The following is a 25,600-nucleotide window of genomic DNA, read 5'->3' as shown; positions in this document are numbered from 1 at the left end:
AGGATTTGTTTTGGCTTTCACACCAGTCATATAAGCAACCAAAGTAAAAGGAGATGAGTCATGTTGTTCAAACTTAAACATTTTTATACAGCTGAGGAAACAGTGAGAAGAGTGGAAAGACAACTGATAAAATGGAAGAAAATGTGTGCATGCCACTTAACTGGCAAGGAATTAATTTCTGAGGTCTTTAGGAATTCCTAAACTTAGTGGCTAAACAAAATAATAACAACAGAAAACGAATAACCTGATTTTTAAAAATAAACAATGTACATGAAATTGACAGATAGAGGTAAGAGCCAGTGGCTGGCTGGTTTGCTTTTCTGACCTTCAGGTTGAACCCCAATTTCTGTCTCTGAATTTGTCTCTACCTCTTTCTGAAACAGCAATCCTGCCTCCAGGAATCTCAGAATGAGAGTGTCTGAGAGACGTTTCCTCCCATTTTATACTCTTCTCTGGGGCTGGGATTAAAGGCGTGTACCACTGGGATTAAAGGCCTGCACTGCCCTGTTTCTATGGCAAACTAGTGTAGCTATTGGGACTAAAGGTATGTGTTACCACTGCCTAATCTGTAAGGCTCTACAGTGGGTCTGTTTTACTCTCTGATCTTCAGGTAAGCTTTATTTATTAAAATATAAATGAAATACCACTATATTTCCCCTTTTTGCCTAAAATAAAAATAAGACTATAATTTAAGCAAACTCTTGTGTGAGGGTCAAATGTCATCAAAGACATAGAAAAGAACAATATTATGCTTATTGCTAGGGGACACAGAGAATATATGGTGAATTTCTGTTTAAATTATATAAAGTAGCAGGTGTATTAAGTAAATTAAGTTCTAGAGGTGAGTACTAGCACATAGTGCCTGTGGTTAGTTACAATGTTTATAAAATTTTGTTAAAAAATGAATCTCATATTGTGTTTACCATCATAAACAACAAACAAAACCAAAGCAGCATATGGAAGCATAAGATAATAGATACATTTATTAGCTAGATTATGGGGACATTAGCAAGCATGCCTAATCTTATCAAAGTATATACATTGATTATATGCAGTTTTTATATAATAGTTAGACCTTAATAAAGTTGAGAATAAAAATTAAGTATGATTTATTTACATTGTATATATTAAAATATATGTTAGGAAATGTTCTATATGTTAGTTGGGATAATGTTTTCATGAGTGCACATTTTGTCAAACTTGATCCAGGAAAACAACTAAAACAGGAAGTATTTTATATGCAAATTGTCTCATTAAAGTTGATTTTAAACAATTAGGTCTCAAAACTACATGTTGGAGGAGAGAGCCGTTTGTTTGTCCCCAGCTGCTTAGCCCCAAAATAATCACACAGAAACTGTATTAATTATATCACTGCTTGGCCCATTAGCTCTAGCTTCTTATTGGCTAACTCTTACATTAATTCAACCCTTTTCTATTAATCTGTATATCACCACATGGCTGTGGCTTACAGGATACAGTTCCCAGTGACTGTCTCAGGCAGCAGCTCCATGGCTTCTCTCTGACTCCCCCTTTCTTTCTCCCAGCATTCAGTTTAGTTTTCTCCACCTAGCTAAGTTCTGCCCTGCAATAGGTAAAAGCAGTTTCTTTATTCATTAATGGTAACCACAGCATAAAGAGGGAAATCCCACATCAACTACTCTTTTGGGATCTGTTACCATAGCTCTGTTCATGAAACAGCCATGGCTCATAATCATTCTAAGTATGAAAGAGCCATGATCCACAGAGTTTATTTCTACACACACTAAAGAGATCACTAAAAATATCATGTCCCATCACCCACTCTCTGGGACATATGAGGACCCCTATGCTCCCTTCTGTGTTGCTGACAGGGAAGCTGCAGCACATGGGGATCAAAGCCTGCATCTGGATAGGTGAAAATAGGGAAGGAGAAAAGAAAATGAAAAATAGTGGAGCTGAGAAAGGTTAGAAAGACAGGAAATGTTACATGGATGTGAGAAAGTAAATGAGCCCTTCCCCTAGGAGTCTGGTTGAGACCCTCACCATCTGAGAATCAGGAATTCTAGCCCAACTATCACAGACTGCAAAAGTTGCCAAGACAGACAATATTTCTCTCATATATAGACATTTTATGTTAAAATAGCTATGAACTAGGCATAGGGCTTAATGTATATGAACTCACTCCACTCCCAAATATTCTCTGGGATGTTCACAAGCAAGACTATTACAGTGATGATATCCTACCATCCTGCATCTCTGTGCCCTAGAGTTTGACCTTCTCCACTGTAGTACTATCAGGTGCCCATCAAAAAACCACCTGTGCTCTCATTTAGGTCTTTTGACTATGCTTTGATGGCAATAACTTCAATAGTCACCAAAATGGTACCCATGGCTACTATAAAGATAATGAATGTACACGAAATTGATAGGTTTCTTCTTTGAGAAGCTCACATCCATTCACTTGGGTTTATCTTATTCCTCTCCCAGAACTTCTTTTCTCTTAACCCTTCTGTGTATACCTTTTAATAAACTCCCAACTGTGTGTTACAGTGGCTCATCCTGAATTCTTTTTTGTCTGAAGCCAAGTATCTTGAGTTTGATTGGTAGAAATCTCTGAAAAAGAACTTCCCAGGCTGTGTCAGAGGACAGTGTGTAGATATACCTACATTCCTGCTTAATCTGAAAGAGCAGCAAAATATTGATCAATTTTTAGTGTCACCCTGCTGTACCCATTATACATTCAAGAATAAGAACAAATCAAAATCAAGAACTATTTGAACTCTTTCCTCAAGGTCTGTCTGAGACTCCAGTCCTCTGTCTCCAAGCCAGTGAGTGTAGACAAAAGTTTCTGTCCTACCCAGTTCCAAAGCTGTTCAGTCCCAAAGAAATACACAGAGGCTTATATTAATTATAAACTGTTTGGCCTAATAGCTCAGGCTTATTATTAAATAGCTCTTACAACTAAAATCAACCCATAGTTCTTATCTATGTGTAGCCACATGACTGGGTACCTTTTCTCAGTGAGTCATTCTCATCTTGCTTCCTCTGCATATGGCTCTGCCTTTCCTTTTCCTAGAATTCTCTTAGGCAGGTCATCCCACCTATATTTTCTACCTGACTACTGGCCAATCAGCATTTTATTAAACCAATATGAGTGATAAATCTTTACATCATACAAGAGCATTGTTCCACAGCAGAGTAAGTGCTGCTGGACAAGTACACATTTAGGGACTTGCATCTTGCTTTCCTCATGGTACTCAATACACATTGTGCTTAATTTTAATGTCTATGATGCCTTCTCACTGGGCTTGTATGAGAAGCAAATTACATAATGTAAGCAGAGATTGTGAATATAAAGGGTTATTTGTATATGATATCATCATTAATAACAACCTTATGTCAGAGTTCACTAATGATATGTTAAATATAATAATGCTAATTATTTCTAACTGTTAACTCCCAGCTAATATCAAAGCCCAGGATTCACTGAAACATATTTTCATATGGAATTGATCCAAGGGTGATGAGTCCTGAGTTGCTCAGCCTCTCCTATGAGCCCAATAATCATATCTTCAAATTAAGTATAATTTTCGAAGTCTGCAATGCAATTTGGGTTTCCCCATGATAACAAGTTCTTGCCATTCATAGAATCTGGGCCCAAAGCCACACAATCATCAGCTTGGCCCTGTTTCATGGAAAACATCCAATGCTGCCTAGAAGGAGAGCCTATGTTCTGGTGAACAGAGGGAAAACCTTCGGGTCATGAGTATATCTGCCTTTCAACTCTCTGAGGTTTCATTTATCATACCTGGTTAAAATGTCTAGTTCCAGGAGGTGAGGAATGCATAGGCACTTATAAGAAAAAAGAAGGAATTATTCCCACACCTCATCAGAAGCTGAGAAAATGTACATTTTCATTAATTATATATATTCATCTTGGTGTGGCTAAAGGAGAGTACAGAAGAGGTTCTAATAATGGGTATGAACCAAAATTAAAGAAATGAAGCATGGTCTGAAACTTATCATTTGGAAAGTACATTCAAGTTGCAAATTTTCTAGTACTTCAGTAAAGTCATGTCAGTAAAGTACATAGCACCATAAAAGACTTATTTAAAGTTTGAACATGCTTGCACACATGGACACACACACACACACACACACACATATATATATATACACACACTTCTTCAGAAAAAAAAAACAGCATTGCTTCTGAATTCTTAATTCTTAGACATATACTCCAAACATTGCTAATCTGCCCAAAGCAGCCATGCATGGTACATTTCAGAAAAATTGATTCTCAATATTTCAAAGACACCTTAGCACTTTGTCATTGGCCATCAGTACAATCAACAGCACAGAAGGTCAGAGTGTAGGGCTGTTTGATATTAAACACCAGGCTCTTATAATCCCCTTTAGGGGTCAAATGGTCTCTTCCCTTGTTAATAGGGCAAGGAAAACATTAAATGTGCACCCTTTATGTGGAAGGTTAAACTGAAAGTAGTTCTATCTGCTATAGCAGTAATGGGAGTTGTTAACACAGTACCTCAGGTCCCTTTCTCTGATGGAATTCCATTTTAAAATAAAATGGTGTCTTGAGAGCTGGCTCTGTGGTTAAGAGTTCTGGCTGTTCTTCCAGAATATCTATGTTTGACTCCCAGCATGCATATGGCAGCACACAACTCTCTGTTACTCCCATTCTATATGGGATTCTCTTCCCTCTTTTGGCCTCCTTGGGTACCACACATATTTGGTTCACAGAAGACATGCTGGCAAAACACCCATACATAAACATTAGGGAAAACTCCACAGTAATCAGAAGCAGTAAAAAAAAAAATTATGTCAAATTTTAATTCTATCACTCATGCCCCACTTCAGGCTGCTCTCCTCCCCACCAGGAATGTCCAAAATCCCTTGCTAGCTTGTAACAATTACAATGAATGTAAATGTTTCTTAAAAAATTTAACTCTTAGTTATGCTAGCAATCATCTATGTGCTCAGTTGCCACTCACTGCACAGAGCAGGTCTACAACATGCCACTCTTTGCAGAGAATTCTGCCAGGCATGCCAGCAGGCAAGTATGACCTTCAGCCCACAGGCCAAATGCATTCCCAATAGTGAAGGGTGTGGCCCCACATGTTTGTAGACCATAGCATCATGTTGAAATGTCAAAAGTTTGAACACTCATGAGAAAGCCCCTCTTTTGCCAAACCCTAATGTTCTCACTGAAAGGTAAGCATATTTTATTTTTCTGAGTCTCACCCCAAAACTCCTCAACAATCTCTTCATTATTTAACATCTCAGATTCCCCATGATGAAAATACTGAGAAATTTAAACAGTGTTAAGCCTTGGCTTGAAGCCCTTCCCCCAGTTCTGTGATTCTGTACATAGGAATCTCTCTGACCACCAAGATTCTCTCCAGGAGATGGCCACAGAAAAGTACACCCTTCAGTATATTTCCCAACTGAGTTCAGCTCATGCTTGCTGGCCTCCACTAAACATGTCACTCTCCTCTAGCATAGATGTGAGGATGCAGAAGTCACTTTTGGAACTTGCATCAGAAAGTAGGTGGTGTCACTAAATAACCGCTCACCACTTGGTAGCTGTAAATGATTCTCCAAGTGGGTGGTTGGAAGGTCTATGTGTGGTCTACTTGCTCTTTCATCTAAAATACATTTTATGTTCTCTTCTTTCAAACGTTGCTAGCAGACTTCCAGCAAAGCTTGTCCAATAGAAGGAACTGGTGGGAGATGGGAGAGCAACAAAAAGGGAAATGACAAGTTATCCCCATTGATTTTAAGATGGCTTCTCCAGCCCTATGTGCTTCACCACTGTCTCTCCAGTTTCCAGCAGGTAGGTCCTTCCTCCATCCCCATCTCCATGGATACAGCTTCTCCTTGATGATGTGCCTGCTGGGTTTTTTAATATTAAACTCTTTCTTTTGTCCTCTTGTCCAGGGGTAGACTAGTATATTTTTATTAACCAAGTCTCTGCTTTGTTGATGCAATGAATACACACTGGCCCAAATGGTTTCTGACTATTTTGACAACTTCACAAGTTTGTCCTAACATGCCACTTTATAGTCCTAAGTAAAGTACCGATTTCTTGGTCCTTATCTCAGAGTTACTTCTCATCCTTTCTTTAGTTTTAACTTCTTCATCAATTGTCATTCAAAGTAAATTTTGGCAGCTTCTTGGCATGGGATCTGTTTTCCTCGTCATCCCAATGAGAGGGAAGTCATTCCTGGTACTGTAAACCAGTCAACTACCTGTGGCCAGAGAGGTCATGGGCTCTAGAGAAGCACCGACTGCTGCCATTTTCTTAAATTAACATGATTTGTGACTGTGCTTAGTTTTTCCGTATACCAGAAAAAAGTATAGCTTTCATCCCTAATCAAAGAAGCCTCTTTTCTGCAACAGGTGGAGACTATTACAGACATCTACAACTGGCAGAAGGGCAGAGAATAAGGAACTGGAGAGTACCCAGCCCTAACAGATACTTCTACAGCACAATCCATACACTTATGCCTCAAGTAAAATAATGGAGGAGGGAAAAGAAGGAGTGTAAGAGCCAGCGGACCAGGATGCCTAGGGCTAGATAGTGTCCCTGAGACACGACAGGTAAAATGCTCTCCAACAATATGGTTTTCTGATGAGACTGGCATAAAAATAATACCAGTTGACATGCCAACTAGAGAGCAGAAATCCCACCTGGTCCTACCACTAGATGAAGAGATACAGGTGGTCAATGGCTGCTGAGAATGGATGAATCAGTTTCTGGCAGAGACAAATTTGGTCATAGGTTGTCCAATGCCAAGTGGCCAGTTCTGGACACATGTACATATGAGCAATGCTATATGGACTCGGTAGGTCATATACAAACATACACACACACATGCATGCATGTGCACACACACACAATATGTATATATGCAACAATAGTAAAGAAGAGGCTATGAATTGGGGAGAGAGGGGAAGACATGGGAGGAGCTAGAGTGATGTAAACGCGGTGCCCATGTGTGAAGTTCTCGAAAACTAAAACAAAATAAACCCTCCTATCCTCAATCCCACCAGTTCTATTTTGATAGCATCTCTTCTAGGAACCCATCCAAAAATAAGTAAAAATTTTGTGCACAAAGATGTTCATCCTGGCATCACTTAAAGGACAGCATTTCAAAAGGCAGTCTCAAAGTTAAGAAATGGGACAGCAGTTTAAGTGAATCTTTTCGGTAGGATATTATGCAACTTGAAAATTACATTTATCAAAGTTGCTATAATATGGAAAAGGCATATACTTCTCGGCAGTAAAATCAGAAAAGAACATTTTTACATGCCTAAGAATTATGTCAAAATAGAGCCTGGGAGATGGCCCAGTGGGTGAAGGCACCTGTCACCAAGCAGGACAACTTGACTTCTATAACGAGAACCCAAGTAGAACAAGGCAAGAGTGAATTTCTGCAAGTTGAACTCCGACCCTCACATGTGTGTGGCAGGAATGTGCTCTCATCATCAGCACATACTAAATAAGAAAATATTAAAAATGAAAATTTTCAAAAGGTTTAACATAGGTGTGTCAGAAGAGAAAAATAGAAAAGCTATATATACAAGAGTTGACAGTAGTTAAAGCATAAAAGGTGTTTTAGAAGCCAATTTATTCTCTGCTAATTTTCAAAAAGTGACTTTCCCCTACTGTACCCATTCCATTTAATTTTGTTTACTTAAGTTTTTTTTAAAGGCTCACCAACAAGATAAGATCTTCTCTCAGGAGAAAAATCTGCCCTGACACATAAAACCCCAGTGAACGAAGGTTTTGCTGTTACAATGTAAGAGTTAAGATTCCCACCTGCCCGTCATCCGTTCTCCATGCATGGGTCCCCTCACCTGAATCCCAGCTGCTCATGAGCAGCTATTAAAACTACCTTTCAATGAAGTGGTTGCTAGTATAGGCTTACAGGAGTAAATACATTGCCTCTCAAAGTTTATGGTGCTCCTTCCTACAATATAGGGGATGACTGCCCGCTGGAGACACTCTGGCCTGTTCCTAAGCAGATAAAAGGAGGGAAGGCTGCAAGGATGATCCTAAGAGATTGCAAACGGGTTGGCTGGTTTGGCGTTGACCAAGAGACACGGTGTTGGGCAGGAATTTCCTGCAATGATTAACTGAGAGAGAAAGACCCTTCTTCAGGATTTGTACCATCCTTTAAAAGCAGTCCAGATAAGAAAGAGATCCAAGGAGAAAGAGGGCTGTTTTTGTTCAGCTGCTTACCTTTCTGCTAAGGCCACTGTGTGTGTCTGTGTTCTGTTGCTGTGGCTGTCATCATCTCCTGACACTGGAACCCAGATTCATTGGGTTCAGTGAGGACAGAGGGTGAGTGACTCTCCAAGATCAGGCTTTCAGTGTCAGAGTAAGACTGCCAAAATTGAGGCTGCAAGGAGCTACTGGATTCTCAGTCTTTCTCCAATGTGAAGACAGCCATTGTTAGATGACCCAGATTATATCGTGTAAGCCAATCTAAAATTTCTTTTTCATACATATTCATCCTGTTGTTTTCTGTTCCTGTAGAGAACCCTGACTCATACAGCATATTTTTGTTCATGTGTAAAATTTACACTTGAACATGCACACACACACACACACACACACACACACACACACACTCCACTCAGAGCTATTTGGGGGGAGAAAAGGAACCACAAGAATTGTGATAGAGGAAATGGAGAGAACCTTGTTGGGCACTAAAAAGGGAAAGCTACAATAGTATATAATGTGATAGTTTAGTAAGAGCAGCCCCCATGGACCCTTATCTTTAAATGCTTGGTCATTAAGGGGTGGAGCTACTTGACAGCAATTAGGAGGCATGGCCTTGTTAGAGTAGGTGTGGTTTTTGTTGGAGGAAGTGTGTCACTGGGAGTGAACTTTGGGGTTTCAAATGCTCAAGCCAGGCCCATTGTCTCTTTCTCTCTTCCTGCTGCCTACTAATGTAGATGTAGAATTCTCAGCTACCTCTCCAGTTCCAAGTCTGCCTGGGTGCCAACATGCTTCTCACCATGATAATGGACTAAACCTCCAACTGTAAGCAAGCCTCCACTTAAATGATTTCCTTTATAAGATTTGCCACAGTCCTAGTATCATTTCACAGCAAAAAATACTGTCTAAGGCACACACACACAAACACACACTTCTATAATATCTATCTATCTATATATATATGTATGTATATCTTCTATAAGATATATAGAGAGACACCCTTAGTTTGATCATTTATTAGAAAAATAATAAAACTGTAAAGAAAAATCCTTATTTAAAACAGGTGTTTAGATGCAATATTTTGATTTATAAATAAACAATACTAGCAAAAAAAAATACTCCATCTGTAGAACTCAACCTTTAGTATTTCCAAATATTCTACCAAAGACTATACCAGTTTCTTCAGTAAGTTTAAAACAGCAATAAAACCTTTGGGCTGTGGAGCTGCCTGGTTTTAAATACTGTCTTTTGCCTGCACAAGCAGAACAGTATTAGACAAAGCCATAGTATTTCTGTCCATTTTGTTTTGTTTTTTCATTCGGAACCTGGAATCACTACATCATGTCACTTACAACCTCTGATAAGTCATTGATACTGTCTTTTGCCTGCACAAGCAGAACAGTATTAGACAAAGCCATAGTATTTCTGTCCATTTTGTTTTGTTTTTTCATTCGGAACCTGGAATCACTACATCATGTCACTTACAACCTCTGATAAGTCATTGATAAAATATAATTCACATTATTTTAAGTTTCACTCAAAACCACAAATCCCTGTATGGCAGTCATCTCTGCTCTTCATCAAGTATTGTCATATCTACATGAACATCTATCAGCATAGCATCTAGCTAAGCCAGTCCACGGGATGCGAAGAATCCCACTGCTCTTCTTCCCTGGATCACTGACTGCCTAGAGTCCAACGGGCAAACAAACCACAAAAAGATCAAATCCTTCCCCAGACAAATGAAACAAAATACCAAGTCATCTCTTGACAAATTGGAAATCACCTCTCGCAAAGACTAATTTATAGCAAAACCTTTCCATTCTCACTGCTACCCAGTGAGCCACTGGGCTCTAGAGTTTTTAATGGCTCAATTCCTTCCAACAACACTTAATGAACATGATACCCCACAGTTCCTTCCTTCTTCCTCTCACATCCACTATCCCAGTGAATGTTTTCACTACTAAATCCCTTCAGGATTTGCACGCGCATGCGTGCGCGTGCACACACACAGACAGACAGACTTCACTTTCTCTAGTCCCCAACCAACTCAGATTAAGGTTCTATACCCAATGTAGCACCCCAGTGCCGTGGACTAGGAATGATTGCTCTGGGCCTTGAGTTCTTTCTCTGTCAGTGTGTTCTGGCTCTCAGACACCTGGTTCTGAGATCCACAGCACCACTGAAAATTCGGGCCATTCCTCACTGACCTGTGATGTGGACAGCTTCTTCAGAGCCCTGACCTCTAGTCTTGGCTCATTATGACCAATATCCCTGGACCCCAGCTCCCAAGTCCTCAGACTATGGGCCAGGGTCCAGAGATTTCACAGGACTGGCTTGCTCGTGCCTTTCACCCTTTACTCCTCTCTCAACATGGAAAAACCTATGCCCTGTACCAACCCCATCAGAAAAGTTACTTCTTTCTCAACTTCCCAAATGTGCTCCCTCAGAAAAAGGAGCCTCCCTCCTATCACCCCAGGAGTATGCTTATTAATATTGATGGTTATATAATAATTAATAGATTCTGCCTTGGCTCTGTGGAGCCAGGTTTTATAGCATCCATCGTATTACTCCAGTCCAGCCTGGGTCCTGGATGCAGGTGTGTTTCTGACCTGTTAGCATTTTGTTGATAATTGGGTATAGGACAGAGTGTGTTATAGTTATCACTCAGTAATTATTGTAAACATCCTGAAAATTTCAGGCTCACAAATTGTCAAAATATCACAGTTTCAAAACAACCATATTAAAACATCATGAGATAAACAGAAACATGATTCTATTTAAATTTTTTTCTGGAACTTTCTATGTTTTTGGAATAAACCAGCTCAAGTCAGGGAATATTTTTGTTTTGTGTTGCTTTGTTTTTAAATTGAACAGATAATCCAGCCAGACTTCTGTCTGTCTCCACGGGCAATCCTACCTCAAACCACTGCCCGTGAGACTGCATCTTGAGGATGACGCAGGGGTCCGGCTTGGACAGAGCATCTCTGTCAGAAATCCCTTTGCACGCCACACGCAGTTCGACTTTGGTCAGGCAGGGGCTGTTAAAGATTCCCAGCGTGTTGGCAGCTGACTCATAAATGTTGCTCATCTTCTTCATTCTGTGTTAGGGAAATAAAGAGAATAAAAAATGGCATGCCAGTCACTGTAGTGTTTTTCAAAGGGGAAGTTCTCCCCTCCCCGCCACAGACCACCATTCGGGAAACCTGTTCAGCACACACTTTCGAACATTGATGGTCTTCATTATCTCATTTCCGACTGACTAGCTGCTTCAGCCAAGCAGGTACCAAACAGCCCTTCCCGCCACCACCAAAATAAAGCTTCCCAAACAGATGCTGGCACACTTGGCTAACATCAACTTTTTCTGGTATGATTTGCAGATTTACACAGTGAAAATTAATCCATGAAATAAAATTAATGAATCAGTGAAACAGATTGAAAAGTGCAATCCAGATTTATAGTAAGTAGAAGGTTTATGTGGATTTTTTTACTGGTCTTTTGGCTCATCAATTTTATCGTGTTGTATGTATTATTTTTTTATTATGTGTTATGTGTGTCTGTGAGCGCAGGTTCAGGTTCACCACGCAGCATGTGCAGGTTCGGGTTCAGGTCAGAGGACAACTATGCGGAGGTGGTTCTCTCTTTCCACATATAGTGAGGTTCCAGGACTAGAATTCAGGTCGGCAGGTTTGACAACAAGCTCCTTAATCCACCGAGCCAACTCGCTGGCTCCACAAGTTTTCATAATTTCCTAAACTCCAACTCTGCTCCCATGTAATGGAGCAGATAAGTCTGTTGTCTTATCTCCGGAAGTAATCTAAGTTTCTGACCTCTGCACTCTAGTTTGCTTTTCTAAAATGCTTTTGGCAAGACAGCACCCAAGGAAACCTCAGCATGGGCTTTTCTATCTCAAGTGTATAAGTCCACTCTTCTTTTCGCTCCTAGGCTCCCAGATGCCATATCAGAACTCCAAATTAAAAAGGGAAAATGAGGAGACAAAATAAAATAAAGTAACCCACAAATTTCTGATTCTGAACTCCTGAAAACACAAGACATGGGTATGTACAACAGATCCCAGCCCAGTTCAACTTGATGTCTTTCACAGCAAAACTATGCACTGCTCAGGCAGGGGCTACCCACTCACTCCTCCTCTGAACACGGTAAGCCTGTGAAAATGCTGGAAGATGCTCTTGGGATTAGAATCCTCCCAGCATGTTCTATGCTTCTAGCTTCAGTGGGGAAACCAGCAATGGTTTCCTAACCTTCGTGTGGAGTTGTGTCTTACAGTGAAATCACTCCTGTAAAGTGGGGGCAGTTCTTCCCTGTCTCCTTCCCTTCCACCACAAGTATTTAGTTTCTCCCTATTGCTATCGCCATACTAGTGTAAATAAGCACAATATGCCACCTTGCACAGGCTGATGGCCATACGTCGGCCTTGAACACATGTGTGTGTGCACACACAGACACCACTTGTTCAAAGACATGAGCACACAAGTACACACCAGTAAAGTTTAAATGTGACGCAAGCATATGTGCACATTCACCTCTTTACTATCAGTGGCTGAACTGAGTAACCAAACTAGAGATTACAGAGTCAACAAAGCCTGAAATATTTACTATGTAGTCATCAAATATGTGCCAACCCCATTTTAAAATGTCAGGTTAAGGTGCATTTGTGATCGAGGAGAATTGCCAACCTATTTTTTTCAAAATTGTCAGGAAATTAGTTCAAGAACGAGAGCAACACTGTCTTCTACCCAATGAATATTAATAGAGTTTGGGGTATTTGTTTTTTACATATTAGAAAATTTAAGCTCAGAGAGGATTGGCTGCTTGCCCAGGTCGCATAATTATTCTAATGGCAGAGCTGGAGCTTCATGGTCACTTTCTCTCTCCCAGACCACAGCAAGCAAAATCTTCAGTCTAGAAACATCCAAATCTACCAAGGTGCAATGGACATGACCAACATCCTCGATTTGTGTTGGTCTCCATAGCCATATTGCCTTTCCATTTCAAAATAATTGTTACTCAAATATAGGGAACAGTCAGGTTGTAAATCCATAGCTTAATAAATTACAGTTCCTGTATTTGTGTGAATTATGAGCTATGTAAGAGACAAAGCATACCTGAAGTGAAGTCTGGGACAAGGCAGAGGGAGGAGAGAATCGGCTAGAATGAGGGTGGTTTGTGGAGAGGCAGGATGGGGAGGGTGCAGTAGACTTTGCCAGCTTTTAACAGGTCAGTGTCATCCTGAACGTCTGATTTTCCCAATGTACTTGTCGGTTCCTTTGAATCCATAATGTTCTTCTGCCATGCTGGTGGCCGCTCCTCTCTCTGGGAGCCACGCTCACTGTCCCTTCATAGGCTCACGTCTGTCTGTCCTGTTCTTCTGTCATCCTGGAGGCCACTCCTCTCCCTGGACGCCACGCTCATTGTCCTTCATAGGCTCACATCTGACCTTTCCCAGCGGTGCAGCTTCCCTCAGGAATAAGCAAGCTTTCCCTAGAGAGTGGAGCAACCTCTCTAATGCCAGTCTTTTATTTAAGATTTACTTACATTTGTTTTATGGGCATGAGTCTTTTGCCTGCATGTATGTAACTCTGTGTTTGCCTGGTGCCATGTATGTGCTGGGAACCAAACTCAGGCCCTCTAAAAGAGCAACAAATGCTCTTAATCGGAGCGGTCATGCGTCTAACTCCTCTAATGCCAGTCTTTCTGTTTGTTTGTAATATAATTTATTTTAATTTCATTTTACATTCCATCCCCAGTTCACCCAGTTCTCCCTCCACTTGTACCCCCTACCTACTTCTGAAGTCCAAACCCCATCCACTCCTCCAAATGGGTAAGGGCTCCCATAGGAAGTCAACAAAGTCTGCCACGTTAAGTTGGGGCAGGACCAAGTCCCTCCCCACTGCATTAAGGCTGAGCATGGCATCCCACCACAGCGAATGGGCTCCAATAAGTTATCTCATGAACCAGGGATAGATCCTGGTTCTACTTCCAGGTGTCTCACAGGTGGTCCAAGCTTCACCACTGTCCCCCACATATGGAGGACCTAGTTCAGTCCCATGGAGGTCCCACAGCTGCTGGTCTAGAGTTCATGAGTTTCCACAAGCTTGGTTTCAGCTGTTTCTATAAATTTCTCCACCTTGATTTTGATCTCCCTTGCTCATATATTTCCTCTTCCCCTTCTTCTATTGGATTCCCGGAGCTCAGCCTGGTACTTGGTTGTGGATCTCTGCATCTGGTTCCATCAATTACTGGAAGAAGGCTATGATAATAGTTGGGATATTCAACAATCTGATTACCATTCAGGCTCCCTCTCCACTATTGCTAGGAGTCTTAGCTGGGGTCATCCTTGTCTGTTCTTGGAAATACCCTAGCACCAGGTGTCTCTCTAACTCCATAGTGGCTCTCTCTATCAAGATCTCTCCTTCACTGCCCTTCTCCCTCTCCCCCCTTGACCATCCTGTTCCCTCAACTTCTCATCTCTCATCCCCTCCCCTTTACCATACCCCCTCATCCCAGGTTTGCCTGGAGGATCTCATTTAATTCCCCTTCCCTGGGCAATCCATGTGTCCCTTTTACAGTCTTTCTTATTACACTACTTCTCTGGGTCTCTGGATTGTAGTCTGTTATCCTTTGCTTTATATCTAATATCTTCTTTTGAGTGAGTACATACTATGTTTGTTTTTCTGAGTCTGAGTTACCTCACTCAGGATGGTTTTTTCTTTTTCTTTCTTTCTTTCTTTTTTTTTTTTTTTTTTTTTTTGAGACAGGGTTTCTCCGTAGCTTTTTGGTTCCTGTCCTGGAATCAGCTCTTGTAGACCAGGCTGACCTCGAACTCCTAGAGATCCGCCTGCCTCTGCTTCCCGAGTGCTGGGATTAAAGGCATGTGCCACCACCACCCGGCTAGGATGTTTTTTTTCTAATTCCATCCATTTGCCTGGAGATTTCATGATGTCATTTCTTACAACTAAGTAATACTCCATTGTGTAAATGTATTACAACTTCTTTATCCATTCTTCAGTTGAAGGGCATCTAGGTTGTTCCCATGTTCTGCCTATTACAAAAAAAAAGCTGCTATGAACATAGTTGAGCAAGTGTCCTTGTGATTTGACTGAGCATCTTTTGGGAATATGCCTAGGAGTGGTATCACTGGGTCTTGAGGTACATTGATCCCCAATTTTCTGAGAAACCACCATAAGGATTTCCAAATGGCTGTACAACTTTGCATTCCCATCACCAGTGGAGGAGTGATCCCTGGCTTCACATCCTCTCTAACATAAGCTGTCCTCAGTACTATTGATCTTAGTCATTCTGACAGGTGTAAGATGCTATCTCAGAGTCATTTTTATTTGCATTTCCCTGATGATTGTGTTGAACAGTTCCTTAAATGTCTTTCAGCTATTTGAGATTCTTCTACTGAGAATTCTCTGTTTAGCTCTGTACCCCATTTTAAATTGGATTATTTTGTATTTTGATGTCTAATTTCTTGTGTTTTTTATAGATTTTGTAGATCAGCCCTCTGTCAGATGTGTGGTTGGTGAAGGTCTTTTCCCATTCTGTAGGCTGTCATTTTGTATAGCTAAAACAATCCTGTATAATAAAGGAAGTTCTGGAGGTACCACCAGCCCTGACTTCAAACTCTATTATAGAGCTATAGTAATAAAAATGGCTTGCTATTGGGATAAAAACAGACAAGTGGACCAATGGAAACAAATTGAAGACCCTGACATTAATCCACACACCTATGAACACATGATTTTTGACAAAGAAGACAAAATGGTAAAATGGAAAAAAGAAAGCATCATTAACAAACAGTGCTAACATAACTGGATGCCAACATGTAGAAGACTGCAAATTGATCCATATCTATCACCATGCACAAAACTCAAGTCCAAATGGATCAAGGACCTCAACATAAATCCAGTTACATTGAACCTGACAGAAGAGAAAGTGGGAAGTAGCCTTGAACGCATCGGCACAGGAGACTACTTTCTAAATATAACACCAGTATCACAGACACTGAGAGCAACAATCGATAAATGGGACCCCCGAAACTGAAAATCTTCTATAAGGCAAAGGATACAGTAAATAAAATAAAATGACGGTTTAATGCCAGTCTTCATTGTGATGCATACTGCAAGAGTCTCTATGAAAGAGAAAAGTAGTTCTAGGTTTAACTTCATAAATCCTAGCTCTTCCACTAACTACAGAACATTGAATAGGACGCCCTAATCTGTCAGATAGTAGTACGTGTATGAAATAATGCATGTCAAGTGGTTTATACAACGCTAGACACATCGTAAATGCTCTCAAACTGGTCGCTGTTATTGTCTAGCCTCTTGCAAGATAAAATCATTCTAATGCCAGCTCAAAATCTCTTAAGATTTCTCCCTATTATTTTAAAAGCAAAGTTCAACTCACTCCTGTAAAGTCCTTCTGTCTTTGAAGGCCGTGTAATCTGGGCATCCCTCCCTCTAAACGCTCACTGCCACTTCTCAAATCAGCAGTGCACCAGAGAAGTCACACTCATGAGCTGTTATTTTTTTCACAGGTTCCCAAAGCAAGGAGAAAACAGCAGTGTCTGTTCTGCTAATTTTGTGGAGCTGCATCTTCAGCCTCCCAGGACAGGTTATTTATCCTTCCATCAGTTCTCTTTCTGTAGCGGCAGCTGACTCCCTGGGAATATCATATACCACAGATGACATCTCTTGGTCCTTATGACAGGTGACCACGGGCCCTGTGTTCTGCATGGTGGATCTGATGGGAGCTGCAGATGCCCATGATTTCATCCTCCCTCAGTTTCCCATCTGCATATCACTACAATGCTTTTTTTTCCCACACGGACCTTGTCCACTGGGCTTCAAGTGGTAACAAACAGTTTCAACTATGGAGCATCCATAAATGCAAAGGAAACCTCTGATTATAATACAGTCATGCAGATAAAAAATCCACATGCTCCTGGTATGAGGTTTCCATTAGCCCTCTCACCTACTCTAAAATGGCAGCAATGTAGTCATACGTGCCAAAAGGTGTCCAAAACAACTGAAAAATCTCAGGGTTTCTTCAAGATAATTAATTATGGTTGTGAAGCAATTATCTCAAAAATTGATACATTCCATCTGCCAGGGACATTTATTCGGACAGTAAAGAAACAACTAAAAATAACCTCAGGAAGTACCTGGAACAGATGAGATTCAAAAGGTTCCTCCCTCCCAATAAAAAATAGATAGGAAATATTGTTGCAAGTGGTTCTCAGACAAGACAAGCTGTAAAGATTCTCAGGAAGCCAAACTGCCTAGAAGAAGCAAGTACAAACAGAGCTGCCTGGAAGAGGCTCAGACCAACTGAGCCTCCTGAAAATGATACTTTCCAACACATTGAGCTCCTTGCAGGCTCTGCACTGGTGCCCAGGATTTGTGAACTGTCACCATGTTAGAGTGGGCCTTTGTAATGCAGCTGTCTTTGAGTTGTTTCTCCACCCATAAGTAATCCCTCATCCGTATTCCTGTAAGTAACTCCAATAAAACTCATTGATCCACCAACTTGGGTTTGGTCTTTATTGGGATCCCCACCTGGGGTGAGATTTTGGTGTTGCATTTCCCCAAAAAAAGTTGTCACACAACATGGTATATCTTAAGGGTGTGCCATATCCTGAAATATTATATAACAAGAGTAAATCAATCTATTAATTAAATTTATTAATTATTTCACTTAAACAGAATCTCATGCAGTCCAATATGCCCTCAAACTCTCTATTTGGCCACGAATGACCTTGAACTCTTTATCCTCCTGCTTCTACCAAAGTGCTAAGCTTACCAGCACGAATCAAACCCAGGGCTTCATGAATGCTTGGGAAACACCTGATGAGTGGAACTAAAACCCCAGGCCCAACAATAGTGAATTTAAGCAGTTTATAAATGAATAAACAACCTGTTTGTACATGGCTAGAGATTTTTTTTAATAGCCAAACTAGACTTTCATGGATCACAATTTTAAGCAATAGGAATGATCTGGATGATGTGGAACTAGATGATAGGTGATAGAATAAACACTCTGAGGATCAATCTGGCACCAGGATGCTGGCTGTACTGCAGGAGAGAAAGATCATTGTGCTGGTCACTGTCTATTATTTCCCTTCCTACTGATTCCTCTTCCTTCTGCTCAGGGTCCCAAAAAGCTATCCTTCACTGATTGCTAACACCGATTGTTGGTGAGTGTTTTGTTGTGTTTGACCAAAGAGAAACAGAATTAAGAAAAAGAGGAGAGAATGCACTATTTCTTCCCAGCTCCTGCCTTAGTCCAAACTCAGGAACACATTTCCTATCAGATAACTCTCCAAGACCCCGGCTCTCATTGTCGCGCCTCCCCTTGCTCTTTTAGGCCTATGAGTTAGCAATGGTTCATTATCAGTCTTAATTGGGCATCAAAAAATGCAATAGAAAAACGGGAAAGCATGTGCAGTTGGTAAATTGTGCAAAGAAGAGAGAGACCAAACATTCTCCAGGATAAGAAGTTGTGAGCCAGTAGCAGCAACACTTACTACTAGAAGGGCTGGGTACACTAACTGGATCAAGAAGAATATCCAGTCTATTCCACTACAGACGTGAGTCTCTAAGACCAGTTGTTTGGTTCATTTGACTCTAGATGCTCATTTTAAGCATTCTTTTTTTTTAAGTTCTTAAATCAACAGAGATGGCTCAATTTCCTCCTTAGAAGAGAACTACATCAAAGCAGTAAACATATCAGGTGTGATAGTGACAAGGAAATATTGAGGTATCTTCGAGGTAACTACAGACTCTTTCTTGGGAAACTGAGTCCCACATACTTGAAAGTCACCAAAAACCACCAAGCTTTCAAATTCTTGTGTTGCAAATATACAAAGCTTGAAATTCATAGACCACAGAGGGTGAGTTTTAATATTTATTTTGTTATTATTTATTTATGTATATACATGCACTCTGTGTATGTGTATGCACCTGCACAGGCCACAGGCATGTCAGATTTCCTGGTCAGGAACTGCAGGCAATTGTGAGCTACTTGATGTAAGTGCTGGGACTCTAACTCCTATCAAAAGTAGTATGAATTCTTAACTGCTAAGCCATTTCCCCCACTCTAGAGTTTTAGAGAAAAGTTTATTATAGTCATAGGTGGGAGCTTGTAAGAGAGGGAAGGGGAGAAGGAGAGAGAGCGTAGATATGCTAGTCTAGAGACTTTTTAAAGGACTTATGGAAAAATCTGGTTTGAGGTATAGAGAGAAGGATGAGCTGGTCAACCAGTTGGTCCAACAAAGTTAGATACCTCCTCTCAGGATTGGACACAACTACATGCAGCCTTATGGCAGAGGTGCCCATTTAGGAGATAACAAAGACACAAGAACTGGAACCCTCTTCTGGAATTCGTGATCTACAGCAAGGATGTTGTTGGAGATATTGTCCCTGTCCTACCTGACTAATTTGTGTCTCCATCATTACAGTAGAAGTTAAAATGTCCACTTCCTCATATTCACATGCTACATCCCCTTCTCTCCTTGAGTGCAGGTAGGACCTGTGATTAGTTTTTCACCTTTGAAATATGTCAAGGTAACAGAACATTTGTTTAATGATTTTTCTACATTAGTGACACCATCTTGGTAAGTAAGAGCCTTGGTCCTTGCCTGGCTTTGATGAAATAACCATGTCAGGAAGGCAAAGAACAAAAAGTAGCCCTCAATTGACAGACAAGAAACTGAGTACCATAGGCTCAAAGACATGAATTTTGCCAACAACCATGTGAGCTTGAAAGCATATAAATCCAAACAGAATTTCAGATGGGATAGTAGCCCTGGCTGATACCTTGGTTACAGTCTCACAAGACTCTGACACAGTGACTGTAACTCTCTCATGACCAGAGGCCTAGGCCCCAGACAGTCAGGGCAATCACTGCTAGAACATGGGTTTATGCCTTTAAGCCTGATCGTACAGTCTGAATTAGGCTATGCCACCCTGCAAACTCTCTTTGAGACAGAGTTAAAAAGTAGTCTGTGCTGGGCAGTGGTGGTGCATGCCCTTAATCTCAGCACTTAGGAGGCAAAAGCAGACAGATCTCTGTGAGTTTGAGGCTAGCCTGGTCTACAAGAGCTAGTTTCAGGACAGGCCTCAAAGCTACAGAGAAACCGTATCTCAAAAAACTAAACCAAATCAAACCAACCAAACAAACAAAACTATAGCAAAAAAGTATTCTGTGTTGTGACTTGTGACTTGACATCTCTCCAGCTATGGTATGTGGCTCCTCCATGCTCCCTCTCACACATGCTATGCTGAACTGAGTCAAATGGTATGGAATTTCATACCACTCTAAAAGGCTATACATAGTCAGACCTGTCCCTTATTCTAGTGATTTGTCTGAGACTCCTCAGACAGACTGCTTGAGGCTACTCAGGCCTCCCCAGCCACCCCACATATGGTAGCTAGCTCCCCATTCCTGTCTCATGCACAATCTTAGTAAAGCTCCTCACCAGACATGGCTTTGAAGCTCTCCCATCCAATTAAACCTCATTGAAGAGAATTGTGTCAGCTTCCTTTACAAACTGGCTGTTACCTATGTTTAGCAATAATTACTCTCTGTTTCTGATAATATCGCTATGCAAAAAATGATATAAACAGATTAGTGAAGCCCTAATGGAGTGTGTGCGCATGTATATATGAGTGTATGCACAGTGTTCACACATTTTTTGGAGTTGAGAAATATATTCCTAAATGCACTCAACCCCACCTTCTTCCTGGGACATCGGGTACAAGGCAGAAATGTGAGGGTATTAAGACAAAGGTCCCAACTTTCCATAGTTCTACTCAACCTCCAGTTTCTCTCTCTGCCCATGCTCAAATGAAAGCCTTGATTGGATATAAGGGATCACATGAATACCTAAGTACCCGAGGCTGCTCGGACGGATCAGCAACCCTGACCTTGGCTCTGGTGATGGGACTATTTGGCCTGGACCCAGCGGAAGCTCAGGGCTGAAAGGTGATCACCAAGTGTAGCGCTGTCAACGAGTGATCAGCTTCCCCCATGGCCCTGGATAAGTGGAATAAACAAGTAATTTCACACTCTGTTAGAGCCCGGGATTAATAAGGCCAGATTATCAATACATTTTTCCATGGCCTATTTAAATCCTCTTTGTTGCCTTTCATACAAAACCCTGGTTTTACAGAGACTGATGTCTGCTGAGAATTATTTTGATGAAAGCTGACATTTGGCCAATTTTAGAAGTAAATTATAATTGTCCTTTCACTCAGATAATTTAAGGTATAAAAAAACCTACCACTTCAGCATACCCACAGTCTCTTACAGGACAGACTGATCCCGGAACTTAATTAGTTTCTGAATGAGTCGCAAACAACACCAAGACAATAGAGAGCTCAAGAGGGAAGGAAATCAGCTGGAGTTCACCAGGGACCCGATTGAGCAAAGCTTGTCCCAAGACTATTAAAAATAAGTGCATAATCACTGTTCTGCTTGCCATGGCATGATTCAGCCTTTTAAATATCTCAGCAAATCCAAGGAAGGCAGGGGTGCTGAATGTCTCCACCATGCAACCTTTCAATCTCAATTTAAGAAATTCATGAAGCATCTTCCAGGTATCTGAGGCCATGTCGGGTGGTAGCAGAGGCCAGGAACACCTAGTTCACCCAGAGACCAGCCAAGACAGTAATAGATCTATTCTCAATTGTAAGAACCAAGCACTCTGTAGGACACTGGAGGAGGAAGTGGTGTGAACAAGATGAAGCAATCTGTCTGACTGGAGGCTCCATTCTGAACAATGCTCCTTAGACCTAACCTGATCACAAGTGGGTAAATGTGCTTGCCTCTGCACCTGTTGGCTTGAGCTTGATCCCCAGCCCTACATGACGGAAAGAGAGAACAACATTCCAAATCCCAGAGTTCCCACACCCATGCTAATGCATTTGTAAACACACACACACACATACACACACACAACTTATATCACATATTATATGTATATATTATATACATATAATATATTAATCATAGGGTTTGGCAAAGGCTCAGTCAGTAAAGTGCTTGCTGTGCAAGCATGACAACCTCAGTTGATCATCCAGAACTCATGTAGAAAAGCCAGGCTCAGTGACTTGTAATTCTAGTACCAGTATTAAGGAATTAGACACAAAAGTATCCTTAGAATTTGCTGGCCCAGTCATATCAGCAAGCTCCAGGTTCATTGAGAGACCTTGTCTCAAAAAAATAAGGGGGAGAGTAACTGAGGAAGGCACTTCTTGACACCTGAACTACACACACACACACACACACACTTAGATCCCTGTCCTTGTTTCTCTCTGTGTGTCTCTGTCTTCCTTCTTTTCTCTTCCCATCCTCCCCTCTCCACTCTTTCTCCTCCCTCTCCATCTCTCCAAACCAGACATCTATTCAACAAAGCAAACTACCCCAGAGTTGCTTCTCTTCAGATACCACACTCATACAAAGGTACACATGGGCACAGGTGTGAGCTCAGGTCTAACATTAGAGGGTGAGTGTTTGAATCCCTGCTCCATAGTTCACTGGCCCTGTGACCTTGAGCGATTCACTTGAAGCTGGGCCTCTGATTTGCCATCTTTCAGATGAAGGCAATAGTCCTTTGTAGTCTTGAGGATTTAATGAATGAATTCACATAGAGTTCTCAGCAGAGTACCTGGGCCATAGGGAATGTTTTAATATTTAATAGGATTACTGTTGATTTTAATCACACCACTAAGCCCATGTAACATTTATCAAACCCTTACATATTTGCCAAGCATTCAGCAATTAAGTCATCAGATCGCCAGGATAATGCTGCGGTGGTATTCTGTGTAGGAGGCCCATTTCCCAGGGAAGACAATGTAGCTTAGAGAAGGATAAACCCTGCACACAGCTACCTGGCCACAAAGCAATAAGATAAAACAGATGCAAACCTAGCAACTGTTCAGGGCCGGAGTCAGGGTCTTCAACCACTTTGTTTATGGCCTCTCCTGGGGTTGGATGTTTAGGATGCTTCAAAGAAGTGGAGACTTAAACCATATACCTCCCATATCCTCTTGACTTACTTGGTGCCCTTGGATGCCATAGGTCATCTACCACTTCGTCTCTCCATCTCTTCCCTAAAATTCCTGCACTGTCACAGACACTCACAATCAACTGTAGCTCCAGATCAGGGGATCCAACCCCCTCTTCTGGCTTCTTCAGACACTGTACTCACAAGGTTCACAGACATTCATGCAAGCAAAAATGCTCACATACATAAAGTAAAAATCAATAATTCTTTGAAAATCAGAGACTAGAAAATCAGTGACTCAAGGTATTATAAAAACAATGTGTTTGGAGTAAGGCTTCACCTCAGCCTCTGGCATCTCTATATCCAAAAAGTCCAGAATGTTTGGGTAGAAAGTTCCATCCAAAGCCCCCTTCCCTGGGGTATCAGTCCAGACTCTTCCTCTGAGAAAGTCTGTCAAACAATGATCCCTCCTCAAAGATGCTCAAGACCATTCCCAAAGGGTATTTAAACTGCCCCCCAGGGAACAAACACATGGTTTGACAGTCTTCCTTCCCCATCTCCTCTCTGAGGGTCTGGAAGGCTACCTGGGAGCACTGGCATCCATTAAACCTGGGCTTTTCTAATTTGGTTTGATTTGGTCTGATTTGGATTATTGCATCAGCAGAGAAATTTATCAGGGTGCGAAAACTTTTCTGGAGGTCCCACCAAGGGCGTTTGTTTTTCCCCCTGATGCAGGGCCATGTGTTGGAAAGCATCCTCCCTTGCACTGTTCTCTGTCAGGCTAAAATAGGCTTCATCTGGGTAAGTTCTGAGTTCCAAATCATTGCCCTAGGGGCCCAATGCCTCATGCAGGTTTTTGGGCCATCCTGTTGAAGTTGCGGCTGTGCCAGGCAACCGACATGACCCAGCAAGAACTTGCCTTATTCTGGAGAGACAAGAGCCTGCCTTGTCCCTGTAGGGTTCCTTCATCAGGAGACAGCCTTTCAAGGAATTCCCACATTCCTCTGTTTGTTTGTTTGTTTTTTCTCAAAGTCTATCACAGTGGATGCATTGCACTAGGCTTTGAGTCCCGAGTCCTGGCATGAACTTAAAAAAAAGGAACACTTACAATTCAAGGCCTGACCTCCAAATCCCCTTGGACTTCTTTTTACAAAGTATCTTTCTAAATTGGGGCTATCTGACACCTGACATCCCTTAATGCCTAAAAAATTTTTTGCCTACATAAAACAAACAAGCCCCCCATATGCTCATGGTTTCTGGATGCTATGTTCTCACTCCCCCTCCCCAGCTCCCCTCTCTGCTTCTCTAGCTGTTTGCTGTTTGTCTCATGCTAGGATTCTCTCTACAATGGATCCACTTCCCCCTGTCCTTCCACTTTAAAACTGCATAGGTGTTCCATCCTTATGTTTCTGTTCTCCCTTACAACATCTGCTAATCTGGTCCTTAATGGGACCACCTGTGTGCTTGCCTGGCTTCTGCAGCCTAAACTAGGATTTTAAGTTGGTCAACTGATACAGGTTCCTATAAAAGTTTTGTTTATCTATCTGTTAAAATAATGTGGCCACAGCATGCTTGTTTTATGTCTGTGTTTCCACAGTATGCTTGGTTTATGTCTCTGTGTGCATGTGTACTTGTTTTAAAATCTGTAAAACTTGTAACTCTAGATTACAACAACTCTGGAAAAAAACACATGGACAGCTGCCATTTTGACCTCAGCACCATTTTTGATAAGAGTACCCACATGTGCTGGACCTATCAAGGAGATGTCCTACCTCCAATATTATTTGACTTACGAAAATATTCCTTCTACTCTTCTTGCCTCTACTAGCATCGGTAAGCTGTAACTGACTGGGTAAATTATATGCCTTAATTTAACTTATGTCTAATTTATATATACCTGACAGATAATGGTACCCTAACTCCCAAATGCTGTTAGAGATCTGAGAATACGGCATTTAACAAAAGCGCTTCTTCTGACAGAGAGACATGCCAGCTTCTGCAGCATTCTATAGCTCCTCTGAGAAGATGCATGGTTGCAGAAGACCTTCTGCCTAGAGGGTTGCCTTTCAGTACGGCAAAGTCACCCACACAGCAAAAAGCTGCCTTCCACCTCATCAGCGTCCTAGACACTACACCGGGGGATCAATCATCTCATCCTGCCAAGACAGGTAGACTAAATCCTACCTCCCCACATAGGAAAATCTTTGGGCCTCCTGGGCTCAGCAGCTAAAGGCAAGTACTGCTTCTAAGACTGGTGTTTGCCAAAGACAATGGAGAGACTTGAGATTGCCTGTCTCATTTCTGTTCATTTATTCCTCTTAGATTTGTCTAATGGCATTTGA

General features: G+C 41.4%; 1 protein-coding gene across 3 annotated transcripts in view; it reads right to left on the bottom strand.

Moving 5' to 3' along the window:
* Nucleotides 1-25,600, bottom strand: part of Cpne4 (copine 4) — a 471,398-nt gene that overhangs the window by 325,015 nt on the left and 120,783 nt on the right. For all 3 annotated transcript variants that reach the window (XM_057768128.1, XM_057768130.1, XM_057768129.1), the window contains exon 2: nt 11,148-11,328. In XM_057768128.1, the coding sequence (XP_057624111.1) occupies nt 11,148-11,328 (181 nt within the window). The remainder of the gene's footprint in view (nt 1-11,147; nt 11,329-25,600) is intronic.

Source organism: Chionomys nivalis, chromosome 4, assembly GCF_950005125.1.
Source record: "Chionomys nivalis chromosome 4, mChiNiv1.1, whole genome shotgun sequence".
Taxonomy (NCBI): domain Eukaryota; kingdom Metazoa; phylum Chordata; class Mammalia; order Rodentia; family Cricetidae; genus Chionomys; species Chionomys nivalis.
This window is presented reverse-complemented; position numbering and strand designations above follow the sequence as displayed.